The sequence below is a fragment of the Prionailurus viverrinus genome, chromosome C1 (genome assembly GCF_022837055.1).
Source record: "Prionailurus viverrinus isolate Anna chromosome C1, UM_Priviv_1.0, whole genome shotgun sequence".
NCBI classification, from domain to species: domain Eukaryota; kingdom Metazoa; phylum Chordata; class Mammalia; order Carnivora; family Felidae; genus Prionailurus; species Prionailurus viverrinus.
Window position 1 is genome coordinate 29,859,617 of NC_062568.1, and position 24,720 is coordinate 29,884,336.

Here is a 24,720-nt window from a genome sequence, read left to right on the forward strand (position 1 = left end):
GCTCTTGGTTTCAGCTCAGGTCATGATCTCATGGTTTGTGAGCTCGAGCCCCATGTCGGGGCTCTGTGCTGACAGCACGGAGCCTGTTTGGGATTCTCTCTCTCCTTCTGTCTCTGCCCCTCCCCCAGTAGTGTGCTGGCACATGCTGTCTCTCTCAAAATAAATTAAAAAACTAACACACACACACCAAAAACAAAAACAAAACAAAAAAACAAACCCAAAACCCAAGAGCTAGTCAATTGCCTAATTGCCTCAGGTCAGTTTGTGATAATCTGATCAGCAGTGGAAACTACTGGAGATTATTATAGTATGACACCAGTGGACCATCAGCATTTTAGAAAGGTCACTCTGGGTTAAAGGAAGCTGTAGTGGGCTAGAAAGTGAGACCTTTTGGATTCTGTTTTATCTAACTTAATATACCCACCTACAACCTGTGTTTTGTATACTTGCTTCTCTTCCTCTTCCTCCTATAGATTTTTAAACTATGCAGATTCTGGCAATGCCCCTTTGGGGTAGTGTATCAGGATAGAGTAGTTGTGGGCAGCTGGGTGTGGGAATTTTGAAAAAGCTCCTTAGCTGATTCTGATATATCTATGTCTGCTTCTTCCAGATGGAGGATTTAATGGCATGGGGAGAAGAATGTCAGAGCTAAGGAGAGAGGACAGAGGGTTGGTTTGTTTGTTTGTTTTTAGTTTTTAGTGTTTTTTGTGTGTATGTTGGGGGGTTATTTTTGTGTGTACACAAAAATATGTCTTCAATGTTTATGGATTGTGAGCAACTTAAGAGGTTGTGGAATTTGAAATAATAAGCTACCAAACTTCGATTCATCTAGTTTTTGGTTAAAAATATAAATAACCATTGGTCACAATGATGTTTGAAAGGCTTAGGGGAGGAAAAAATCAAGTACTTTTCTTTTTCTTTTTTTTTTAATTAATTAATTATTTATTTATTAAAAAAAAATTTTTTTTCAACGTTTATTTATTTTTGGGACAGAGAGAGACAGAGCATGAACGGGGGAGGGGCAGAGAGAGAGGGAGACACAGAATCGGAAACAGGCTCCAGGCTCTGAGCCATCAGCCCAGAGCCTGACGTGGCGCTCGAACTCACGGACCGCGAGATCGTGACCTGGCTAAAGTCGGACACTTAACCGACTGCGCCACCCAGGCGCCCCATTACTTTGCTTTTTCAATGTACTGGTCTCTACAAGCTTTGGAGAACATTGATATTGCAGCAATTCCTTGAGCACAAGGAACAAAGAGACCAGACAGGTGGGAAAAGGTCTTGTTGAAATTGGTACAGGCTCTGTTTTTGTTATATTTGCAAAAAGAGGGAAGAAGTTTGTTCTTAGTTATATTTGTTCTTAGTTACATATTTAGTGTTAATTACGTTGGGTTGTTTGTTCAAAGTTAAGGCAAATTTTTTTTTTTTAAGATTTTATTTTTAAGTAATCTACATAACCAATGTGGGACTTGAACTTATGACTCGGAGATCAAGAGTCACATGCTCTACTTATGGACGCAAGCAGGTGCCCCAAAGTTTTGTTTTGTTTTGTTTTAAATGCCACTCACCATGAAAGATGTATTTGCTCTCTTTGAAAAATAGTACACAGAGTTTGTTGTTGTTATTTTTTAAACTAAACTCTACACCCAATGTGGGGCCTGAACTCATGACCCCAAGATCAAGAGTCACATGCTCTACTGACTGAGCCAGCGAGGCGCCCAAGACAAAGTTCTTTATATCTTCTCCCTGGAATGTAATTGTCTGCTGGTTACATTTAGTCAAAAAATTATATTTGTTGTAGAATATCAAATATATTCACTTAAATTGTAAACTAACTATATTAATCAGATTCACTGCTATATAAATTGTGTAGGCTTTTCTGACATTTGGAAAAAATCTCAAAGTTCTATGTCTGTTTTTTCTTGATGCGTATCAGCATCTAACTTTGAAACTATTAAACTATGGCTGTTATAATATATGGTAAGCAAGTATCAAGGATACAGTTAATGAGGTAGCCAGGATGATAAAGCAAGTTCCGAGGAAGAAATAAGAAATCGTTATGGAAAAAAAGAATGTCAGAATAAGGTTACACAGCCTAAAAAAACAAAACAAAACAAAAAAACCCCAAAACAAGCAAACAAACACCCAAAAATCAAAAGCCAAAAACTAAAACAAAACTGGTTAATATCTTATAGAGTGAAAAAACTAAAACCTTTGGAATTATCTTTTCAACTATACCAGACATCATTTGCAATTTATCAATGTTCTGCAAGTTAACACCTATATTAGTTTCCTACTGCTGCTATAAAAAATTACTGTAACTAGAGAGCTTAAAACAATACAGATTTATCTTACAGTTCTAGAGGTCAGATATCCAAAAAGAGTCACACTGTATTAAAATCAAGATATGAGCAGGGCTGTGTTCCTTCTGGAGATTCTAGAGGAGAACCTATTTTATTGCCTTTTCCAGTTTCTAGAGATTGCCTACCGCAAGACCTGGCTTTTCAGGAGTTCGAACCCTAATAAACAGTAAGTATATAAATTTCCCTAGAGTAATATTGTCCAATATAACTTTCTGAGATGATGGATATAGTCTCTTCTGTGTTGTTCAGTATGGTACCCACTGGCCACACGTAGCTAGTGAGTACTTGAAAGGTGGCTAGGACAAATAAGGAAATGAATTTTTTATTTAATTAATCAAAATTTAAATTTAAATAGCCACATGTGGCTAGTGGCCACCATACTGGACAGAGTATCCCTAGAGCATCAGAATACTCTAGAACGGGCTTATTAAATAGTACTGAAGTATGACATTGAAAGGTCACACAGTATTTTTTCCCCCTCATTTCCAGGTGTTGGAAAGTTTTTCTTAACATATGTAAGTAAAATAAATAGTGACTCTAACAGATTAAAATCCAATAATAATAACAATAACAATAAAATCCAATTTCAATAACAATGTGATTTCTTTGTCAAAGAACTATAGCTTCCTTCCTTTTACTTTTCTTAGTTCTGGCTCCTGGGTTTCTGGGTTACACAGTATAGGTTTCATAAATACTTTGAATAGAGCATTTCTGTCTGCTTTTCCTTAGTCAAAGATATGCAAGTATCAGTTTGAGATAGAACCTGTGGTAAAGGATGAGTAAAACATAGTTCTTGCCATCAGGCTAGAAAGGGAGGATACACATGTAGACAGATAGATGGTGTGATAGACGAACCAGTTACAATATGGGTGGGATGGAGAAAGGATCACTTCCACCCAAAACTGTGTCTGTTAGCCTTAGCAAGAAGGTTTGTTGGCATAGTGGGTTGAATAGTGTTCTCCTGAAGTTCACGTCTACCTGGAACCTCAGAATATGACTTTGTTTGAAAATAGAGTCTTTACAGACATAATTAGTTAAGAGGACGTCATACTGGATTTGGGTGGGCCCTAAATTCAATGGCTGGTGTTCTCCTGAGAGAAAAGAGAAAGGGAGATGGACCCAGATACACAGGGAAGAAGGCCATGTGACAATGGGGCAGAGTTTGGGGTGATGTAATGACAAGCCAAGAAATGCCACAGAACTCCAGGAATCACCAGAAGAGGCAAGAAAGGGTTCTTCCCTAAAATCCATGGCCCAGCTAACACCTTGATTTTGGACTTCTAGCCTCCAGAACTGTGAAAGAATAAATATTTAGGCCATCTAGTTTGTGGGAATTTGTTATGGCAGCCCTAGGAAACTAATAAACCTGGCAAGATACTGGCTAGCCTATGAAATTGAGGGCAGAACTGAAGAAGCAGGCCTTGAGATGCACAGGGACAGGGGTGCCTCTGAGGACCTAGCAGCAAGCTTGTGGGCTTGTTCCCCATAGCTGGCCATCCAGGCAATCTGCTCCAGTGGCCTTTTAACCTTGTGTACCTTCCTCAAGAGTCTAACTCTCAGGAGACACTCAGACCCAGCTTTATCCTATGCCTTTCCCAGTAGCCTTCTTGGAACACATGGAGTAGAAGATAAGAGACTTCCCAAAGGAAAAGACTCCAGGCAGATAAAAACAAGTGTTGACTGCTACACAAATTATAGTACAGTTCTTTTTGGAAGAAGAAACTGTCTTGTTGAATGGTATTCTTTTACTCAATGAGGGTAGGTGGTTACAGATGTTGAGAGAGATTATCCAGGAAGCTATGTGCAGAAGGGTTTGGAGCAAGACCAGGTAGACAGCTGGTAACATCATCTAAATATGAAGATAAGGAGTGTGGAGACATCTGTCCTACTATGGTGGCTATGCCAAGGAAAAGAACATTCTTGTTTTGTACTCCATGATATCTTGGTATCAGCTCATTCAAGGTTGTGTAGGGAGACTGAGAAAATGTCTTTATTTTCTGTCTCCAACTATTTCTGCCTGATTTTCAAACTCCTTTTTGGCATCTTATGAATCAGAAATCATATCTTTCTTCTATTTGTCTACCTAATTATATGAGACAGATCAAATATTAATTTTCACTGTTCCAGAGGTAGAGCTGGGAGCAGGTTGCTTTTCCTTTACACGAGAGAACACCTGCTCAGAGAACTGAGGTTAAAAAGGCCAGAGTACAAATGCTTCCTGTGCCCCAGACCCATGGGAGAGAAACAGGAGGATCCACGGAGCAATGGTGGGTGTAAAGCGTTATATTCCTCACTGTTACAGACACTAGGGTGCTACTGACATGGGGAAGGGGGTAGACAGAGAGATGGGGGACTAGCACCTTACTCAGTGGGTCCAGCAATGTAATCCAGGTAGAAACCAGGTGCTTGTCCTGACACCTTAGACTTCCCCTACCATCCTGACGTTTGGTCATTATATCCCATCCCTGTGTGGAACCAGCTGAGAGTAACTTTAATCTTGACAAGAGTGGCTGGGCATTCTGGGACCTTCTATTCCTGAAGGAAAAAATAGTAGCTAATAAAAGTGGTTACATTTTGGGCTTGTGTGAGAATTGGCTGGATGGGGATGGTATGAGAGTTAGTCCTTGTACTGTATACCTTTTTATATTTTTGAATGTATTACTAATTTAAAACCTTTAGTATCCTTTAACACTTACTGAGCCCAAAGAACTGATTTCAAGTATGTGGTTTCAACTATGCCTTTTTGAAAAAGTATTTGATTGATATCCATGCAATTAAGATTTTAGTGCATCAACTCACATAAATAACTTTTCTGCAGACCCCTTTATGTTTATTCCTTCATAGTTCTCAACTGTGGCAAATAGAAAATAAATACCTAGTAACCATCCATAGTCCCGACAGACCACATTTTACAAAATATGAATTATATTTACCATTGTTTAAAATGATAGAGATGATAAAACAAATTTATCATTTCTTATTCCTTTCTTCTTTAAAAATTTTTTTAAAAATGTTTATTTATTTTTGAGAGAGAGCAAGAGATAGCGTGTGAGTGAGGGAGGGGCAGAGAGAGAGGGAGACACAGAATGTGAAGCAGGCTCCAGGCTCTGAGCTGTCAGCACAGAGCCTGATGCGGGGCTTGAACTCACAAGCCATGAGATCATGACCTGAGCTGAAGTCAGATTCTTAACAGACTTAGCCACCCAGGTGCCCCTCATTTCTTATTATTTTCAATAACTTTTGAATCACTTTGCCCTGGCTACTCCCACTAAGTTCCCCAGCTCTTCTGCTCACAAAAATCTTGCATAATTTTTTTTCCTGCCCATGACCCTTCTGTTCTTGTCTCCCTTCTCTTTGTGCTCCAGTCCCACTTCCTCCCTTAGGCTCCTGTGGCCTAGTGGAGTCTCCAAAGTCAGCATAGAGGTCTGTGGACAGGCCTGTGGACAGCTGTGTTGTGTCTCAGTCCCTGCAAGCAGATTTACTCACTGCCTCCAGTGACCTAGAGCCTCCTGCAGGCTGTACGACAATCCTGATCTTGGCCTTCGCTCCCAAGCCACCTAGCACTCTCAGTCAGCCTCACCTCAGTCACTTCAGGAGTCACTGTAGACAATGGCTTGGAGAGCTTTATCACATGAGGTCTGGCTGACAAAGACTTTCTGGTCAAATAAGGCCCAGTTCATATTCCGGTTTCTCCTCCTCTGAAGGCCTCCAAAACTCAGATTAATGGAATTTGGTGGATCCTGCATTCTAAAGTACAACATCGGGGTGATTACAATTAAACTTGTGCTCCGTGTTTACCTACTTCAGAATATGGGAAGTTGAGCAGTGAAGTATTTCTGAAACTGATACTAGATTGGGTGTTTTTTATAAACAAAAAAATTAAAGGGTTTTATGATACATTGAAAATGTTTTTACATTGCCCTTTATCTCCAAATTCCAAAAGAATGTTAACCAGTTGAATAGCTGATCTACACGAGGAAAATACAACTCCTTTGTTGTCCAATGCCCAGAAACGGACACATAGCGAATCCACAGTAAGAACAAAACAAAATTGTAGATCTCTTGTGGTGTCCCTACCTGTGGCCACCCAATCAAACACATCCTTGAGGAAAGTAATCACATGTTTATTTACTGAGAAGTGTCTTCCACTCTAGGATCACAACCTGTATTACTAGTCAGTCCAGTTAGATTGGAGGGATACACAAAGAAAAAAATTTGCTTTTAGAGCAACATTTACGTGATGTCTTCACAAACAAATCAAACTTAAACTTGGCTACTGTGGATATTGCAATGCTTATCTGGTGACCTCTAGGCTAAAATGTCTAAGCAAATAATGATTTATCTTGTTAGCCTAATCAGGCTTGAATAATGTTTCTAAAATTTGTCTTTTCTTCCACAACAGTGTATCAGTTTGGATTAACAAACCATCTTTTCACTTGTGAAAAACTGAAACACCTGGAAAAAAAAAAGAAAGGAGAGTAATTATAAAAGTGTGCAAATCCCCCAGCTTTTGCATGCAAGGAAAACAGTAAGTAGTTGAAAACTTGGATTGGTAAGCTTTACGGATATGAATAAGTATGTTTAGGTAGTTACTTATTCTTCCTTGGCCTCCATGTCTTCATTTATAAGAAGCTGGATGAGCTCAAAGGTTTTCACACATTTTTAGCAAAGGTTGAAAATGTTATGGGAAAACACCCACACATATATGATTTTAGTGTGGTATAAATTTAATGTCAACGTTTAACACTTGCTTATATAGCAAATATGTGAAAATGATAATGCTACTTTGAAGAATGCAAAAACCTGAAATGGCAGGTAAAGATTGACAGTTAAAGACTCAGAATGCAATTTATATCTGCATTTTATTATTTTTTAAGTTTATTTATTTATTTTGAGAGAGTGTGAGAGAGAGTGTGTGCGAGCACGTGAGCAGGGGAGGGGCAGAGAGACACAGAGAGAGAATCCCAAGCAGGCTCCATGCTGTCAGTGCAGAGCCCCACGGGGGTCCCGAACCCATGAACCCATGAGATCATGACTGGGCCAAAACCAAGAGTCAGACACTTAACCTAGAATCACCCAGGTGCCCCTGCATTTTATTTTAATTGCACAGCATGGAGATAATTCTGACACACAAATAGTTGTAAGTGGTAAAGTAGCAAAAGAGATTTTTATGGTTTGGTTTTGATTTTTGTTTTTTAAATTTTTCTAGAACTGTGAGAATGGTCTTTATTTTGAAATTTGTACAAAAACTTGACAATCCAGTTCATTCACTGGCGGTCTCCAATTTGTTAAAATTTGGCATTTAGCTGGGGCGCCCAGGTGGCTAAGTTGGTTGGACGTCCGACTTCAGCTCAGGTCATGATCTCACAAACTGTGAGTTGGAGCCCCGCATTGGGCTCTGTGCTGCAGCTCAGAGCCTGGAGCCTGCTTCGGATTCCGCATCTCCCTCTCTCTCTGCCAACTCCCCTGCTCTGTCTCTCTCTCTCTCTCTCTCAAAAATAAATAAACGTTAAAAAATTTTTTTAAAAAAACCATAAAATTTGGCATTTAGCACATCTGAGTGTGTATGTGTAGCTTTCCTTTAGTGAGTACGGTGTCAGGCATGATGCTGAGTACTTTATAAACCTTGTTTTATATAGGGATTAGAGTGAATTTGCCATCATGTCCACATTGAATTTTAACACTTGAAAAGAGAGGTAGAGAGAGAGAGAATAAAGAACTAGATAGACATTCTGCCTTCTATACATGGGTATATGTGCTTTCATTACTATTTTATAATAATTTAAAATATAGTTTAAAACATTAGCTGTTTTGATTTTTGTTATTGTGAAAGGAGAAACAAAAATATCATCAATTATTTAGTCTGATTTAGCAAAACTATCCATGCAAGTTCTTATGTGACAAGTAACAATGGAATTAAACATATATCTGTTAATACGCATGGGCTGTTTTAGACATTTAATTGGAAAATTAGAGTTTGATGAAAATGTTTTTTCTCTGAATCTATGATGTAGTTCTCTTCTGCTTTCATTTTTTCTAATGTTGCCCAGTAAGTGTGCAGAAAAGCAGTTTAGTTTTCCAACAATGAAAATTTCTCTTTGTCAGCAGATATTTCCCAGGCACTTTTGGTGGCCACCCTCCAAAGTCTTCAGTGCTCTGAGTTTTGTGTTAAGCTGCAGTACAAAACTGTAGCAGTTAAACACAACAAATGCAGCTAGATACCTCTTTTATTTTATTTTATTTTTACTTTTTAAAATGTTTATTTATTTATTTTGAGAGAGAGAGAGTGAGCAGGGGAGGGGCAGAGAGAAATGAAGAGAGAGAATCCCAAGCAGGCTCCACACTGCCAGCACAGAGCCTGACACAGGGCTCAATCTCATGAATGATGAGATCATGACCTGAGCTGAAATCAAGAGTCAGACCCTTAACCAACTGAGCCACCCAGGTGCCCCCAGATACTTCTTTTAAATAGCACTAGTTAATTATAAATGCAGGAAGCAATAGATTTTAATGTAGTGCTTTGTACTCAAGATATGATTCTCAAAAGAATTAGGGAGTAGGATCTTTAAAGTATCTTAATCCACAACGTTCTTGTTTTAAATTTTATTTTAAAATGAAAAGAAAAAGTGGTGCAGGTGCCTGGCTCAGTCAGTGGAGCATGCGACTCTTGTTCTTGGGGTTGTGAGTTCAACCCCATGCTGTGTATAGAGATTACTCAAAAATAAAATCTTTAAAAAGATAAATAAATAAAATGAAAACAAAAGCTGGTACTATGTTTTTCTTGGGTAAAATACCCTAAATTTCCTCGTCAGCATCCAAAGCCATGTATTGTTTAGTGTTAAAAAATTAAAATGTTGAATGAAGCTTAAAAATGAAACTAGATTTTACATTTGTGCAATCCTAAATTTCCATAGAACACAGTTGGAAAAGCTACTGGAATGGCTCATCTTTTTTTTTTTTTTTTCCTTTTCTTTCTGAGTAATTATATTTCAGCTTAATGATCTTACCTTTTAGGAAATGACAGCAGTGTTACGCTATAGGGATAGACCAAGGTTTAAATGTCTTAGGGTCATCTCTTGGGATCTAAGAAAGAAACCAAATTAGATACTTAATGTTCATAATGCCATTGCAATATTTCATGAGATAAACAAAGTTTTGAAAATCCTTGGGTTTTGAAAAATTTTCTGACAGAAGGAGGCAGGATTTTCCTGAGGAATGGGACGGTACCATTCCTTTCAAGTGATAACTCTGAAGAGACAGGGATTTGGTGTTGTGATCTCTGCTACACTTAAATGTTGTTTAAGAGGGCACTTTGATGTTACCTATTTTCTTTACTTCCCAGATGTGAATCCCAAAGAGAATTCCAAATCTTGTGAAAATGTTTGGGGGAAGACAGTGGGAAGGGAACAGTGGGTAGGCTGAGTTACTTGCACTGGAGCCTACAGACTTGGTCTCATCTGCAGTGATTTGAGAACAGCCCTGTCTACACCTTTAGCCAAATGATTTGTGTGGTTCAGTGCCCTTGCTAATTAACTCCCAGGCTCATTCTACTATCCTCGGCTACAGGCCCCCAAGAGTTTGACCTGTTTATCTTCCTCCTTGTGGTCCTCAGTTCCTGTCTCCTCTGCTGGGAATTCACTCCCTTACGTCTGGCAGTAAGCAGATATTCCTTCCCTCTGCTGTTGTCCTGTTTTTGTTTGAAGAGTTGACTTTTATTACAAAGGTGTTAAAAGAAAAAACAAACTTCCCATAAATAATGAAGAGTTAATGAAGATTCCAAAAAGCTTTTCGTCTAATATTTCTTTCACAAAAATACAAAAAGAAGACAAAGAACAAAAATGAACAAAAAACCTCAACTCTGTAACCTGTTATCCTTACAAATTCTGTTCTGTTTGTTCTTAATCTGTATTGAAATGTAAATGGGGGGCTAGGTTTGCTGTTCTCAAAGGGCCTCCCTGCATTCTTTGCTTAACTGGGGCTCAGGGAGTTGCTTGGCTATCTTGTTTAGAATCAGCCTGTTGCACCTGGGCAGGGCAAGACATCGGACAAAGCGCCTCAGTCTGGTCTGAGGTGATTTCAGGTCAGCTCCTCTGCTAAAGGGAATGGAATTTTTAGTCTCTTCCAAAACCTGCTTCCAATTCTTTTCACCAGACCTGGGCTTCTGGGGTGCCCTTCTGCTTTGGAACACAGATCAGTAGTTATTCCCAGCCTTCTTGAGTCTCACCAACTCCCTAGGTCCTGGAGTGAGGACTTAACCTCCTTCCTTCTTCCCTTCCTCCCTTCCTTCCTTCCTTCCCTCCTCCTCCTCCTTCTTCTTCTTTTTTTTTTTTTTTTTTATTTCAAAGGTCCCAGGTATGGGACTTAAGCTGCTCTTCACTGGCTTTTGGTGATCTTCCCTTTATCTTCTCTTTTGCTTGGTGCCTTCATCCCTTTCCTTCTCTATTCTATTTCTCCCTGTTGGTTCTCTACAGCTATAATTAAGGCAATTTTCACTATGAGTATCAAGACTGATTCTGCTTTTCATTAAGTCTCTGCTTCTGAGATCTATCTGACCCAGTCTCTTTGGTCCAAGGTCTAGTAACAATAGATAGTTGCCATCAGTTCAGGAATTCATCATCATCATTGTGTAGTAAAGGATTAAGTCAGCGGGCCTGGGTAGTCCAAACCCTGCATATTCCAAAGAAAGTTTTAGCTCCTGACCAGCTCCTGGGAGGTAACACCAAAGCCCTAGCAATCCCACCTGATAAGATGTCTTTGTTTACCTGGGGCCTTGTGTCATGTGGTATCATTTGACCTCTGGAAGAGCTGGACACTGAGTAACTAAGATCAGTATGCAGATAACTTACGCCTACACAACTGATCTCTAATAAAAACCCTTGACACCAAGGCTCAGGTAAGCTTCTTTGGTTGGAAAAACCTTGTGTATCTTCTCATACATCATTGCTGGAGAATTAGGTGTTGTCTATGTGACTCCGCTGGGAGAAGACAACTGGAAGCTTGTGCCTGGTCTCTCCTGGACTCTGCCGTATGTTCCTTTTTCCTTTGCTGATGTTAACCTCTATCTTTTCACCATAATAAACCATAACCATGAGTATACCAGCTTTCCTGAATTCTGTGAGTGCATCTAGTGAACCATTGAATCTGAATGTGGTCTTGTGGACTTTTAACTCAGTCTTCTTCATTATCATCACCATCATCATCCCTCACCATCAATGTGTGCATTGACCACTTACTATGTGTGACAACTGCAAAATGCTTTTCATGTGTTAATTTTTGTTTTTTTTTTTGAGAGAGAGAGAGAGAGAGACAGAGAGCACATGAGTGAAGGGGGGGACAGAGAGAGAGGGAGGAGGGAGAGAGAGAATCTTAAGCAGCCTCCACACCCAGCGCAGACCCCAACTTGGGGCTCCATCTCACAACTGGAAGATCATGACCTGAGCTGAAATCAAGAGTCAGACATGTAACCAACTCAGCCACCCTTGTACCCCACCATGTGTTATCTTAATCAATCCTTACAACAACCTGGAAGGTAATTCAAATTATTCTCCTCACACACCTGTCCCCCAATTTTATAGATAAGGAAACCAAGTGATCAGAGAAGTTAAATAAATCATCAAAAGTAGAGCTGGCCTTCTAACCCACATCCTTCTGACTCCAGGGCCTATGTCTTAACCACTAAGCTAAAAGGGTACATCGTGACTCCTTTCCATTGCTAGTTAAGTGGCTGCTTTTTTTCCTGTTTCACATTCTGTGTTGCTTATTCCCTCTTTTCAACAGTTTTGCCCTGTTCCTTTTTAGGTGCTGTCCCTACCTCTTCCCTTCCCCTGCTTCTCTCAACTAAAGGAGTAACCTTCCAGAGACCAGGTAGGAGGGTTTTTAGGTACAAAAACATACATTCAGTAACCGTGTCAGGTAATCCCCCTTCATAGTAAGAAAGGCCACTCTGTGAAGTCTCACCAAACGTTGCAGGGAACAGATTCAGTCCCTGCACCCTGGAGCAAGCATGCTCAACATGGAACCAGTTTCACAGCCTATTAAGTGCTGGTGAAACCTCTTCCAAGACAGCGTGAGAGGCAGGGAGGTGAAGAATGTGATGAAGAATGAAAGAGCATGTGCCTGTCTGAGTGTGTGTGTGCATGTACATGTATGTATGTGTGTGTGTTTGTGTGTCTCACAGGGACAGAATGATAGACAGCATTCTGACAAAGGCACCATGGGAGACTTCACTCTGAGTCACCTCCTGAGTCGTGCAGTTTGTGTCTGTGCTCCATCTCAGAATCCGTGGGACTGAGGTGTGTGTGTGTGTGGCTTTTAAGGCCTTGCCAAGGATCTGTGGCTTAGCTTCCAGCAGAACTGGGTGCAGAATGCATGTTTCTACGTGTTATTGGGGTAGGTTCCAAAACTATAAAGAAACAGAATGCAATCTTGTAGGACTGCCAGTACCTCTCCCTCTGCTCAGAGAAATGCAAAGCAGTGCACAGGGTGTGGGGTTAAGGACTAGTGTTTGGGGGCCAACCAACCCACACTAGTGTAGGTAAACCTGGCTGCTTCACGGCACAGGAAACGTTCACGTGTCTCTCCTTCATCTGGCAGGGACAGCTCCCTTTACTGAACTAACAGGTGGCACTTAAAAGTGCCATTAAAATGCTGCCAACTCTGAGTCTGGGCATCCAGAACTGTGAACGAAGCAGGAAGGCAAAATGGAACATGGGGGTGGCAAGGCGGTGGCAATGCGGAGGGAAGAGAGTAGGTGGGAGGAGGCTGCACTAGGGTCTGCACGGCAGGGAAGGTAAAGGCCTTCAGAAACTGGACACCTGTCAACCGTACAGAACATGGATGGGTGTCGCCACTGGAATTGGGCGCTGGTCTAGAATGAAAGGACCACTTCTCAAGGAGATACTCTAGAGCCAGGCCTCAGCCCAGCACATGACACAACCACTTGTGGTGGCTGCAAGTGTTCCTTGTGAGTCAGCATTATGAAGCTGCCCCTTCCAAATGCTGAGTGAACTGAAACCTGTTTGCAAACTTGTTTCTAAGCTGAAGGTCTGATTTTAGCTTCCAGGAGATAGAAACTGAATCTGCTTATTTGCTTTATGTGGCCTCCTGCTAGGTCAGCCCCCACACACCATGTTTTTGTAGTTACTTTATATACATATATATATATATATATATATGTATGTATATATATATATATATATACATACATATATATATATGTTTATTTTTGAGAGAGAGACAGTGAGCACAAGCAGGGGAGTGGCAGAGAGAGACAGAGAGGGAGACACAGAATCTGAAGCAGGCTCCAGGCTCTGAGCTGTTAGTGCACAGCCTGATGTGGGGCTCAAACTCACAAACCGTGAGATCATGACCTGAGCTGAAGTCAGACCCTTAACTGACTGAGCCACCCAGGTGCCCCTTGTAGTTACTTTAATAAATAGTTTTTGCTGTGAGTGATAACAAGGTGTTTGTATTTGCCCTACTGTCAAATTCTCCAAGGAAGTATTTTTCTTTCTTTCTTTCTTTTTTTATTTTATTTATTTATTTTTTTTAACGTTTATTTATTTTTGAGACAGAGAGAGACAGAGCATGAACGGGGGAGGGTCAGAGAGAGGGAGACACAGAATCTGAAACAGGCTCCAGGCTCCAGGCTCTGAGCTGTCAGCCCAGAGCCTGACGCGGGGCTCGAACTCACAGACTGCGAGATCATGACCTGAGCCGAAGTCGGACACTTAACCGACTGAGCCACCCAGGCGCCCCTCTTTCTTTCTTTTTTTAAATGTTTATTTAGTTTTGAGAGAGAGAGAGAGAGAGAGAGAGAGAAAGCGGGAAAGGGCAGAAAGAGAGGGAGACACAGAATCCAAAGCAGACTCCAGGCTCCAAGCTATCAGCATAGAGCCTGATGGGCAAACTCACAAAATGTGAGATCATGACCTGGGCCGAAGTTGGATGCTTAATCAACTGAGCCACCCAGGTGCCCCACCAAGGCAGTATTTTTCTAATTTTTAAGACTGTGGAACTCTTCATGTCTCCGAATCCTAAAGATTTTTTTTTTTTTTAGGTGAAATCACTGTTTCTAAGGAAAAGTTCTAATTTGAAAATGTTAGGTATTTTCTGTGTATCTTTAAAAGAAGTTTCCTTTTTTTTCCCTTGTGGAATTTTAAATGACTGTATAAAACACATTTCCAAGAAATGCATTTTTCTTTCTCCCATCACCAAGAAAGAGATACATAGAGATGACATTTTGGGGCATGTATGGCCGAGCCCGGCTGCTCTGCTGGGCTCAGAGCAGAAACTACCACCAGCAACACCGTTGTAACCAAGTGTTAACCACCTAAGAAAGGGCACATGGGTAAAAACCACAATCAACAGCTCTGATCAAAGTAACCAAAGACACAGATGTAAACAACCTTTGATATAGTAAACGATTGCTCAAATAGAATTTTTTTGCCTGCTTTTTGTTGCAGCTTGAAACTAATGATCTGCAAAAATGAGGCTGCTAGTCTTTTTTTTTTTTTTTTAAGTTTATTTATTTATTTTGAGACAAAGAGTGCACTCACAAAAGCTGGAAGGGGCAGAGAGAGAGGGAGAGAGAGAATCCCAAGCTGGCTCCCCACCACCAGTGCAGAGCCAGACTTGGGGCTCAATCCCATGAACCATGAGATCATGACCTGAGCTGAAACCATGAATTGGACACTCAACTGACTGAGCCACCCAGGTGCCCTGAGGCTGTAGTCTTAAGAGTTGTTTTTTGCTGTCCTTAGCAGGTCAACTCGATTTAATGTGGAAATCTTTTTAAGCCCTTTGGGAGAGGCATATTTTGAAGAAAGTGATTAATAGTTACGGGTATTTGGTGGAAACTTCACTTTAATATTTACAGAGTGACTTATATTTACATAATATTTTTACATGCGTTATTTTATTTAATTCCAAAGGAAAAGTACTGAGGGTTTGACCATCATTTCTGTTTAAGAAATAGTTATAGGCAGGCTGTTATTTACCTTATGGTTATAAGGAGGTTATTAAAAGAGGAGGTTTTAGACTCTCCAGTGCATGTTCTAGTACACAGAAATTCTGAACCTCTCGCCTTCCGACTTGTCAGAGCAAATTGTGTTTTGACAACAGTATTCAAAGGCCAAATACTAAGGGTGTTAATTATCTGTTTCTCAAAAAATGTTTGTTTTTGTTTTTTTGCATAGTACAGTGTTATATGCCAGTGTGAATCATTATATACAGCTCACGCTTTAAAAATTTTTTTAATGTTTTTTTTTTTGAGAGAGAGAGAGAGAGAGAGAGAGAGAGAGAGACAAAGCATGAGTAGGGGAGAGAAGAGAGGGAAACACAGAATCCGAAGCAGGCTCCACGCTCTGAGCTGTCAGCACAGAGCCCGATGTGGGGCTCAAACTCAGTGGACTGTGAGATCATGACCTGAGCAGAAGTGGAATGCTTAACTGATTGAACCACCCAGGCGCCCCTATGCAGTTGATCCTTGAACAACATGGGGGTAGGGGTGGCAACCCTCCGTGAAATTGAAAATCCACTTATAATTTTGACTCCCAAAAACTTAAGTACTACTAGCCTACTGTTTACTGAAATGAACTATGTTATTGTAACATAGCTGATTAGCACATATGTATCATATACTGTATTCTTATTATAAAGTAAGATAAAGAAGAGAAAATGTTATAAGAAAATCTTAAGGGGACACCTGTGTGGCTCAGTTGGTTAAGTGTTGGACTCTTGATCTCAGCTCAGGTCTTGATCTAGGGTCGTGGGTTTGAGCCCCGCAATGGGCTCCACACTGGGCATGGAAGCCTACTTTAAAAAAAAAAAATATCTTAAGGAAGAGAAAATACATTTACCATGCTGTACTGTAATAAATCTGGGTATAAGTGAATCTGCACAGTTCAAACCTATGTGGTTCAAGGATTGACTGTATTTCAGTTAAAATAGCATGTTGTAGTTTGTTTCAAGGTAAACCTGATACAGGCTCAGATTTGTTTCAAGATGCTTTAAAGAGATTGGTCTGTGTGAGGAGCCAGGCTATGAGAACTTTAGGAGGCTTATTGTGTGAATAAATCATAATTTCTAAAGAACTGAAGATGGAGACTTGGATTGTGATAGAAGCTAGATGCCAGGGAAGCTGGAACAAAGATCATTCAGGTTTCACCCTCCTGATGTGAAGATAAGTGGTATGGCCACAAGTTTTTATTTGTTATCTCTATGCCAGAAAGAACCACAAACAGCCTGTTAGTTACAAGTTTTTTCTACCAATATCAGAGACTTACAAGGTAAGGCCATTAAAAAATTTTTTTTTATGTTTATTTATTTTGAGAGAGAGAGGGAAAGAACACAAGCGCAAGTGGGGGTGGGGAAGAGAGAACAGGAGAGAAAATCCCAAGCAATCTCCACACTGTCAGCACAGAGCCTGATGCAGGGCTCCTTCTCAGGAACCGTGAAATCATGACCTGAGCCAAAATCAAGAGTTGTACACTTAACTGACTGAGCCACCCAGGCGCCCCCAAGGTAAGGCCATTTTTGAGGGCTACTTGGTCCCATTTTACTTTGAATCTAATGAAACTGCCACAGGGCCTTTGCACTAACTATTCTCTGTCTGGAACATACCATTACCAGCTTTATGCTTGTTCCTTCCTCAGCTCAAAGGTCAATGTCCTAGAGAAAATTTCTCTAATAGACCATCAAAAATAATCTAAAATAATCTTTCCATCACATTATAGCCCCCTATTTTTCTATTTTGCTTCAGAGTATTTCTCACCACCTGAGATTGTATTGTGTGAATGTGAGCTCCATGTGGGCAGAGATTGACTGGCTCACTGTTTCTTTAGTTCCCCAGCAGTGTCTGGTGCATGGAAAAATGAATGAATGATTGCATGATGAATGATCAGAGCTGGGGCCAAATTTGACCTCTTTGACTTTAAGAAAAGGTTAAGGCTAAATTAGTGAAGTTTTGTTCTATTGATGAACAGGCATCATCCAGAGTCAGCTAAGTACTTATAATTCACAGTAGTTGTTTGTCTTCCTCCCCTGCTACACCATAAACAACTTGAGAGCAGATACCAGTGAATCTCATTCACCAGTATACTCCTGGTACCTCAAAATATGCAAAAAGGAAAGTATTGAATTAATTTCTTGAATTTGATTAAAATATGAAAGGTAAGTAGGGATTAGCCAGGTGAGGAAAAGGAAGAAGATGGTTTCAAGCAGAGGAGAGAGCTTGGTGGAAGCCTCTGTCCTTGATATGAGGAACAGACAGAAGATGGCAAGTGTGGAGAGAGAAGGCAGGGTAGGGTGCCATGCATAGCTGGAGAAGTGGGTGAGGCCAGCCATAGGGGAATTTGCAGGTTTGTAGGCTTGGCAGGGCAAGTTAAAAAGTTATATCTTTATCCTAAGAGCAATGGGAACCTTTTTACCTGTGTGTATGCTAGAGTGACATGATCATATTTGTCACAACACAAATTTTTGGCTGCACTGGGTACTGTGAAGTCAGCAATGAAGCTGCTTTGACCTAGGCTGGAGAGATGTGAGGTGGACTTAGGGTCTCTAGAAAGTAAGCTCCACAAATGTAGACACTGCCCTCTGTTTCATTCACTTCTGAATTCCCAGCACCCAGAACAATGTCTGGTACCTGCTTTGTGGTACAATATAGATAGAGGAGTATTGCCATTTCCTGTGACAGGAAGTAGCAGATGAATCTATATTTTATGTGTTTCTGGTCCTCTTTGTTACACCAAGAATCAGGACTTCCTCCTCTCTGCTTCCCTTGGGAGGCCCCACTCAAGGCTGTCTTTTGGTTATTCTTTTTCTTTTTTTTTTTTTTTAATTTTTTTTTTCCAACGTTTATTTTTGGGACAGAGAGAGACAGAGCATGAACGGGGGAGGGGCAGAGAGAGAGGGAGACACAGAATTGGAAACAGGCTCCAGGCTCTGAGCCATCAGCCCAGAGCCTGATGCAGGGCTCGAACTCACGGACCCTGAGATCGTGACCTGACTGAAGTCGGACGCTTAACCGACTGCGCCACCCAGGCGCCCCTTGGTTATTCTTTTTCTGTTGGTGTACAGCTGAAGGGAGGGGGTCTGGAGGTGAGAATGGAGAAAGGTTTTTTTTTTTTTTAAGTTTTATTTATTTATTTATTTTGAGGGAGACAGAGACAGTGTGAGCGGGGGAGGGGCAGAGAGAGGGAGAGAGAGAATACCAAGCAGGCTCCATGTTGCCAGCACAGACCTTGTCCCAGGGCTCAATCCCACGATTGAGCTATCAGCTGGAGCTCAGAACCTATGAGATCATGATCTGAGCCGAAATCAAGAGTTGGACGCTTAACTGACTGAGCCACCCAGGTGCCCTGAACAGAGAAACTCTTGAATCCCTGAAGTCTTGTCAAGAATTTGAAGTCACTCATTATGAAGTCACTCCCAATTATACGGTTCAAACCTTTTCAAATATTAATGTCAGGGATATCTCAATTTTGGAAAATAAGTATGTAAACAAGGTAAATTGTACATACAAATAATTACAAATTAAAAGATGGTTATAAGTGTGTGTGTATGTATATATAAATAACAAAATTTTTATGGTTATTTCTGATTAGTGGGGTTATATGGCTGATTTTAACTTTGATCTTACACTGTCAACATTTTCTTATTTTTCCATAATGGACATGTGTTACTTTTGTGAAGATAAAAAATAATACATGTTTAAAAATGAGGTTTATAATATCAAACATAGATTATAACATGTGGTGCTATTTAGATGTATTTAAAAAAATGTGAGGTTACTCTCACATTGACCCTGAGCATTTGATTGATGGGTATACAAATTATTCGATGATTTATATCCATGAATATATATATTAAATTACTATTACCAAAAAAATCAGACTTGGGAGAAAAACCCGGACTCATGCCATGAACAAGGTAGCTGGCAGGTGGGGTCCCAAATGGTGAATGAAATCAGAGTCATTCACTTCTTTACCATTGCATATAACAGAGTGACTTTGCCAGATAACCCAACTATTAAAAATGGCCTAAAGCCTTGGAGATGAAGGAATTCATTTTCCGGGAGCTAGGCCATTTTGAAGACCGAAAAATGTTAAACGTGGGCAAGAAAGGAAGAGTAGAATTGCTGCTCCGAGTTTTTAGTTTCACTAAAATGGCCCATTTTGGGAAAGGATATTTATTACTGTAAAATACGATTGAGAACATTTTTTTGAAAGGTTGAAAGCGGAACGATTGGTGTCGAGATCACGTGATTCTGCAGTCCACGTGACCACTGCTGTTGTCCGGAGGGGCGGACTTGACCCTCCAGTTCCAAATCCACCCAGAGAAGGTGTTCCTAGCAGTGGAGGAGTACTGGTTTCCTGGCCCTGCCCCTCTGAGCAGGACTGGCCGGAGGTGGGTGACTACAACCCTTCTGTGGACAGTGCAGTCAGGTGAGGGGCAGCCTGAGGGGCAGAGCTGTTGCTGGGACACTTGGAGGGAAATACAGTGTGGTGGGTTTTATTGGAATAGGAGAAATGTTGAGTCAGCCTTGGGGATCGGAAGAGGAATAGATCATTTAGGGGAAGGAAATGAGTAATTATGACACTTGTATTTTTCTTTTAAGTTGTATTGTTTAGTCTCTACACCCAATATGGGGCTTGAACTCATGACCCCAAGATCAAGAGTTGCATGCTCTTCTGACTGAGCCAGCCAAACATGCCTATGACACTTATTTTTAAGCAATATTCCCAAGTCCTGGGTCATGTTATTCTTTCACTCTATGGCTGGATATTTTGAAGAGGTCAGTTAAGTATTTGAGCTTCTTTTTTTAAAAAAAATATATCTTTTAATGTTTTTATTTATTTTTGAGAGAGAGGGGGGGGGCAGGGGAGAGGCAGAGAGAGGTGGAGACACAGAATTGGAAGCAGGCTCTAAGCCCTGAGCTGTCAGCACAGAGCCCGATGTGGGGCTCAAACTCAGGAACCGCGAGATCATGACCTGAGCCAAAGTCCGATGCCCAACTGACTGAGCCACCCAGGTGCCCTTGGGCTTCCTTTAATATAGATATGAAAAAATACAAATTTCTTTTAAGAGGTAGAGAATCAGTTCTTTTCTCTCTAAGAAGCAATATACTATGCTGGAGCCAGACAGTCTGGGTTTGAATCTTGACCTTGGGCAAATGACCATACCTCAGTTTCCTCAATAGTAAAATGAAAAAAATAATACTAGTTACCTGATAGAGTTTGACTAATGAGATATTTCACTAATGTGAAATATTTAGTATGGTGCCCAATCAATGCCAACTACTGTTACTATTTATATTAGGATGATATGAGGAGATGGGCAAGGTGGACTCAGTGACCTCACTGGGGTTGCGTAGCTGCAACATTCAGCAGGCTGACCTTACAGCAGGCTGCATCTAGCAGGTAGCTCCCCAGTCTTCCCTCTCCTGGGCTGGGTGGCATTGTTATGAAATGGAATGAAGTGGAAAAGCAGCCGCTGTTATTTCTTTTCATTTTCTTTTAATGTTTATTTATTTATTTATTTATTTATTTATTTATTGAGAGAGAGAGAGAGAGAGAGAGAGAGAGAGAGAGAATCTCAAGCAGGCTCTGTGCTGCCAGCATGGATGTGGGACTTGATCTAACAAACTGTGAGATCATGACCTGAGCTGAAATCAAGAGTTAGATGCTTAACCAACTGAGCCACTCAGTTGGCACTCAGATGCTCCAAGATCATGTTATTTCTAAATGAAAGCTAGACTGTGTACCCTGTGTTTGTATAGGGAGCATGGAGAGTGTGTTATCAAATATAGCTACATGACACATGGCTTATTTTTATGTTTAGTTTTCTTGAAGAGTAGGATAGATTAGATAGGATAGAGGGAGGAAATATAATAGCTTGATGAAATCATTAGTTGTTTAATATTTAGCTATTAGTTTTTGTTTTGTTTTCTTTTTTTAATAATTATTTTCTTATATTTATTTTATTTTTGAAACAGAGAGAGAGCAGGGAAGAAGCAGAGAGAGAGGGAGAGAGAGAATCCCAAGAAGGCTCCATGCTGTCAGTGCAGAGCCTGATGTGGGGCTCAATCCCATGAAGCATGAGATTATGACCTAAGCCAAAATCAAGAGTCTGATGCTTAACCAACTGAGCCATCTGGTGCCCAGCTATTAGTTTCTAAAGCATCATAATTACTCTACTTCAGGATTGCTGAGAAAATCAAATTAAATAACAGATAGGGATGTGCTTTTAAAAAATTTTTTTTTAATTTTTTTTCAACGTTTTTTATTTATTTTTGGGACAGAGAGAGACAGAGCATGAACGGGCGAGGGGCAGAGAGAGAGGGAGACACAGAATCGGAAACAGGCTCCAGGCTCTGAGCCATCAGCCCAGAGCCCGACGCGGGGCTCGAACTCACGGACCACGAGATCATGACCTGGCTGAAGTCGGACGCTTAACCGACTGCGCCACCCAGGCGCCCCATAAATTTTTAAATTGCTACATATACAAAAGGTATTTGTGTGATTTCTTTTTATCATCTTATATTTTATTTAAAAATTTTTAAATGTTTTTTATTTATATTTGAGAGAGAGACACAGAGAGAGAGACAGAGCACGAATAGGGGTAGGGCAGAGAGACAGAGACAGAATCTGAAGCAGGCTTCAGGCTCTGAGGTGTCAGCATAGAGCCCGACACGGGGCTCGAACTCATGAGCAGTGAGATCATGACCTGAGACGAAGTGGGATGCCCAACATACTGAGCCACCCGAGGTGCCCCTATCATCTTATATTTTATAATTTAACTTTATAATTTGATCAGATTAGGTTATGAATTTTTACCTTACTGGTCTAAGAAGCAAGAGATAGAAAAATCACCTTTTAGGAAAGTAAACAATAATTCCTTACCATCTCTGTGAACCGATCTGCACAGGCCATTCGAACTTGTTCCGGGGTTGCCGGACTCTTCACTATGAAGTCCTCGACTATGTCTCTTTCTTTGCATGCTGCGGCCACAGCATCAGTGATGGCAAAGAACACAGATGACCCCAAGAACATCCCGGACTCCCCCAGGCCCTGCAAGAAAGCACATTTGTTTTAGAACCTTCTATAATAGATTACAAACTATATTTCAGGGCCCAGATCTTTATTCTCCATTGTGTCCCCAACTCTGAGCAAGTGTCTCACTCACAATAATTCTCAATAAATGTTTGTTCACTGATTTATTGACTGAATGAAACTTGAATACTCTTAAAAATCCCAGTATCACCTGAGCTTCCCATATCTGTAATACTGTCTAGGTTGAATATTTTTTCTATAGGAAAGGAATGTGTCTACAGGAAAGGGGGGGTTACCCTATTTAGGGAAGCACAATAAACAGCCAATGTCATGAGCAGAGAGAAAAAATGCCTCATTATGTCTGCAGAATCAGGGAGGGTAGGGTACTCTAGAAGAATGAGTATAGACTTTGGTACCAGATAATGGGTTGAAAGCCTATCATCCACAAGCCTATCATCCACTATATTACCAATAGTCAGGTAATGTAAAGGGGGTACTGTGGGTAGTTGAAGGACAGTAAGGAAAAGCGGGAATCATGGTGAAGTAGAGATACCCCCAGGTCCTGTCTCAAGGGGCAGCTGTTTTTCAGTTCTAGCTAATTTATGCCTTCTAAGAATGTAGACAAAATTACCAGATCATCCAATTTTTCAAGAGAATTTAGATGTTCTTATTTTAATGTACAATTCCCTGATACTTAAAAGCACTGTAGGTCACAGAAAACACATCTGCAGCCTAGATTCAGTCAGTGGCCCTCCAGTCTGCAGCCCTAGATATTAAGTTTGAATCCTGGCCCTTACTCCCTCTGTTTTTCTGGGTGAGATTCTCTCTCCAGCCTCTGTTTCTTTATTGGTGAAATTCAGGCAATGGTATCTACCTTACAGGGTGCTGTGAAGTTCAGCAAGTGCAAAAGCACCCAGTGGTACTTGGTAGGTCCCTGTTATTATTACACAGCACCTTCCATGGGGCCCCTGTAAACCCCTGATTTTCCTGAGGGTCTGTGTAAGAGTGGCTGGCCACAACCACAGGACTCAAGCGTCCTGCCTGTCCTATTGCTCTTAGGATCTGAAAGCTGCTGTCTGTGGGCTCTGAGCTTCCTTTTGCCTTTTCCTCTTTGAGTGATTTCCAGCCTGATGAGAATCCAAGGGTGCTGCTGATTGCTCTTCCTTTCAAACATGCACCCCCCCACCCAAGTGTCATCATCACACACTAGAGGAAGTTCCTGGGATGAAAGTGGGCTCCAGTTTGGAAATGATAAAATTCCAGCAGATATATGTGGACTCGTTTTCTCTTATATCAATTTGTCACCCTTAGTAAGAAGTTTCCTAAAAGACTTGAAAGAAAATTAAAAACAATTTTTTTTAATGTTTATTTATTTTTGAGAGAGAGAAAGAGAGAGAGAGACAGAGTGTGAGTTGGGGAGGGTCAGAGAGAGGGAGACACAGAATCCAAACCAGGCTCCAGGCTCTGAGCTGTTAACATAGAGCCCAGTGGAGGGCTTGAACCCACAAACTGAACTGTTAGATCCTGACCTGAGCCGAAGTCAGTAGCTCAATAGACTGAGCCACCCAGACACCCTGAAAGAAAATTTTGACAATACATCTCAAACCTAAAGGAAATTTCTACTCTGAGATGATTTTCATGTAATCTGCATACAGCAGTGCAAATAAATGCTGACCTTTATTTTGATTTACAGTTCCACGACTTTAGCAGTTACTAAGGGTTTGTGTCTTTGGTTCCTGACACTATTGACATTTGGGGCCAGATAATTCTTTGTTGTGGGGGCTGTCTTGTACATTGAAGGCTGTTTAGCAGCATCTCTGGCCTCTCTACCCAGAGCAGTGACATCTCCTCCCTCCAGATGCTGGTCCATCTCCAGACATTGCCAAATGTATCCTGGGGACCATTTGAAACTACTGTCCTATATCCATTTCTGGGTATGGATGAGGACCCTGAGCTCCCAAGAGGGGAGTGATTCATCTACAATAATAGGGAGCTGGTGAGGCTGGGGTGAAAACCCAGCTCCACTGAGACCTCAGTCCAGGATTCTTCCCATGCTGCCATGCTTCCTAAGATTTTAGTTAAGTTTCTTTTCTTTTTTTTTTTTTTCAGTTGAGGTTGCTTTTCTTTTTAATTTTAAGTTGTTTTATTTTTTATTTTTTTAAAATTTACATCCAAATTAGTTAGCATATAGCGCAACAATGATTTCAGGAGTAGATTCCTTAGTGCCCCTTACCCATGTAGCCCATCCCCCCTCCCACAACCCCTCCCGTAACCCTCAGTTTGTTCTCCATATTTTTGAGTCTCTT

General features: G+C 40.8%; 1 protein-coding gene and 1 long non-coding RNA gene across 5 annotated transcripts in view; one reads left to right on the forward strand and one right to left on the reverse strand.

Annotated features, from left to right (window-relative positions):
* LOC125172694 (uncharacterized) overlaps positions 1-24,720 on the forward strand; it is a 62,920-nt gene that overhangs the window by 9,787 nt on the left and 28,413 nt on the right. The window contains exons 2-8 of one of the 4 annotated variants that reach the window (XR_007154806.1): positions 611-668; positions 2,471-2,529; positions 4,491-4,630; positions 6,766-6,891; positions 12,162-12,227; positions 19,592-19,769; positions 22,290-22,373. This is a non-coding gene — a long non-coding RNA (uncharacterized LOC125172694). Of the gene's footprint in view, positions 1-610; positions 669-2,470; positions 2,530-4,490; positions 4,631-6,765; positions 6,892-12,161; positions 12,228-19,591; positions 19,808-22,289; positions 22,374-24,720 lie in introns of those variants that run through there. The other 3 variants (XR_007154805.1, XR_007154807.1, XR_007154808.1) reach the window with 3 other exon arrangements.
* The window catches only part of AOX1 (aldehyde oxidase 1), an 84,362-nt gene continuing 69,028 nt past the window's right edge, over positions 9,387-24,720 (reverse strand). The window contains exons 34-35 of the mRNA XM_047871123.1: positions 22,265-22,432; positions 9,387-9,446 (exon numbers count right to left, since the gene is read on the reverse strand). Of these exons, the coding sequence (XP_047727079.1) occupies positions 9,393-9,446; positions 22,265-22,432 (222 nt within the window). The 3' untranslated portion in view covers positions 9,387-9,392. The remainder of the gene's footprint in view (positions 9,447-22,264; positions 22,433-24,720) is intronic.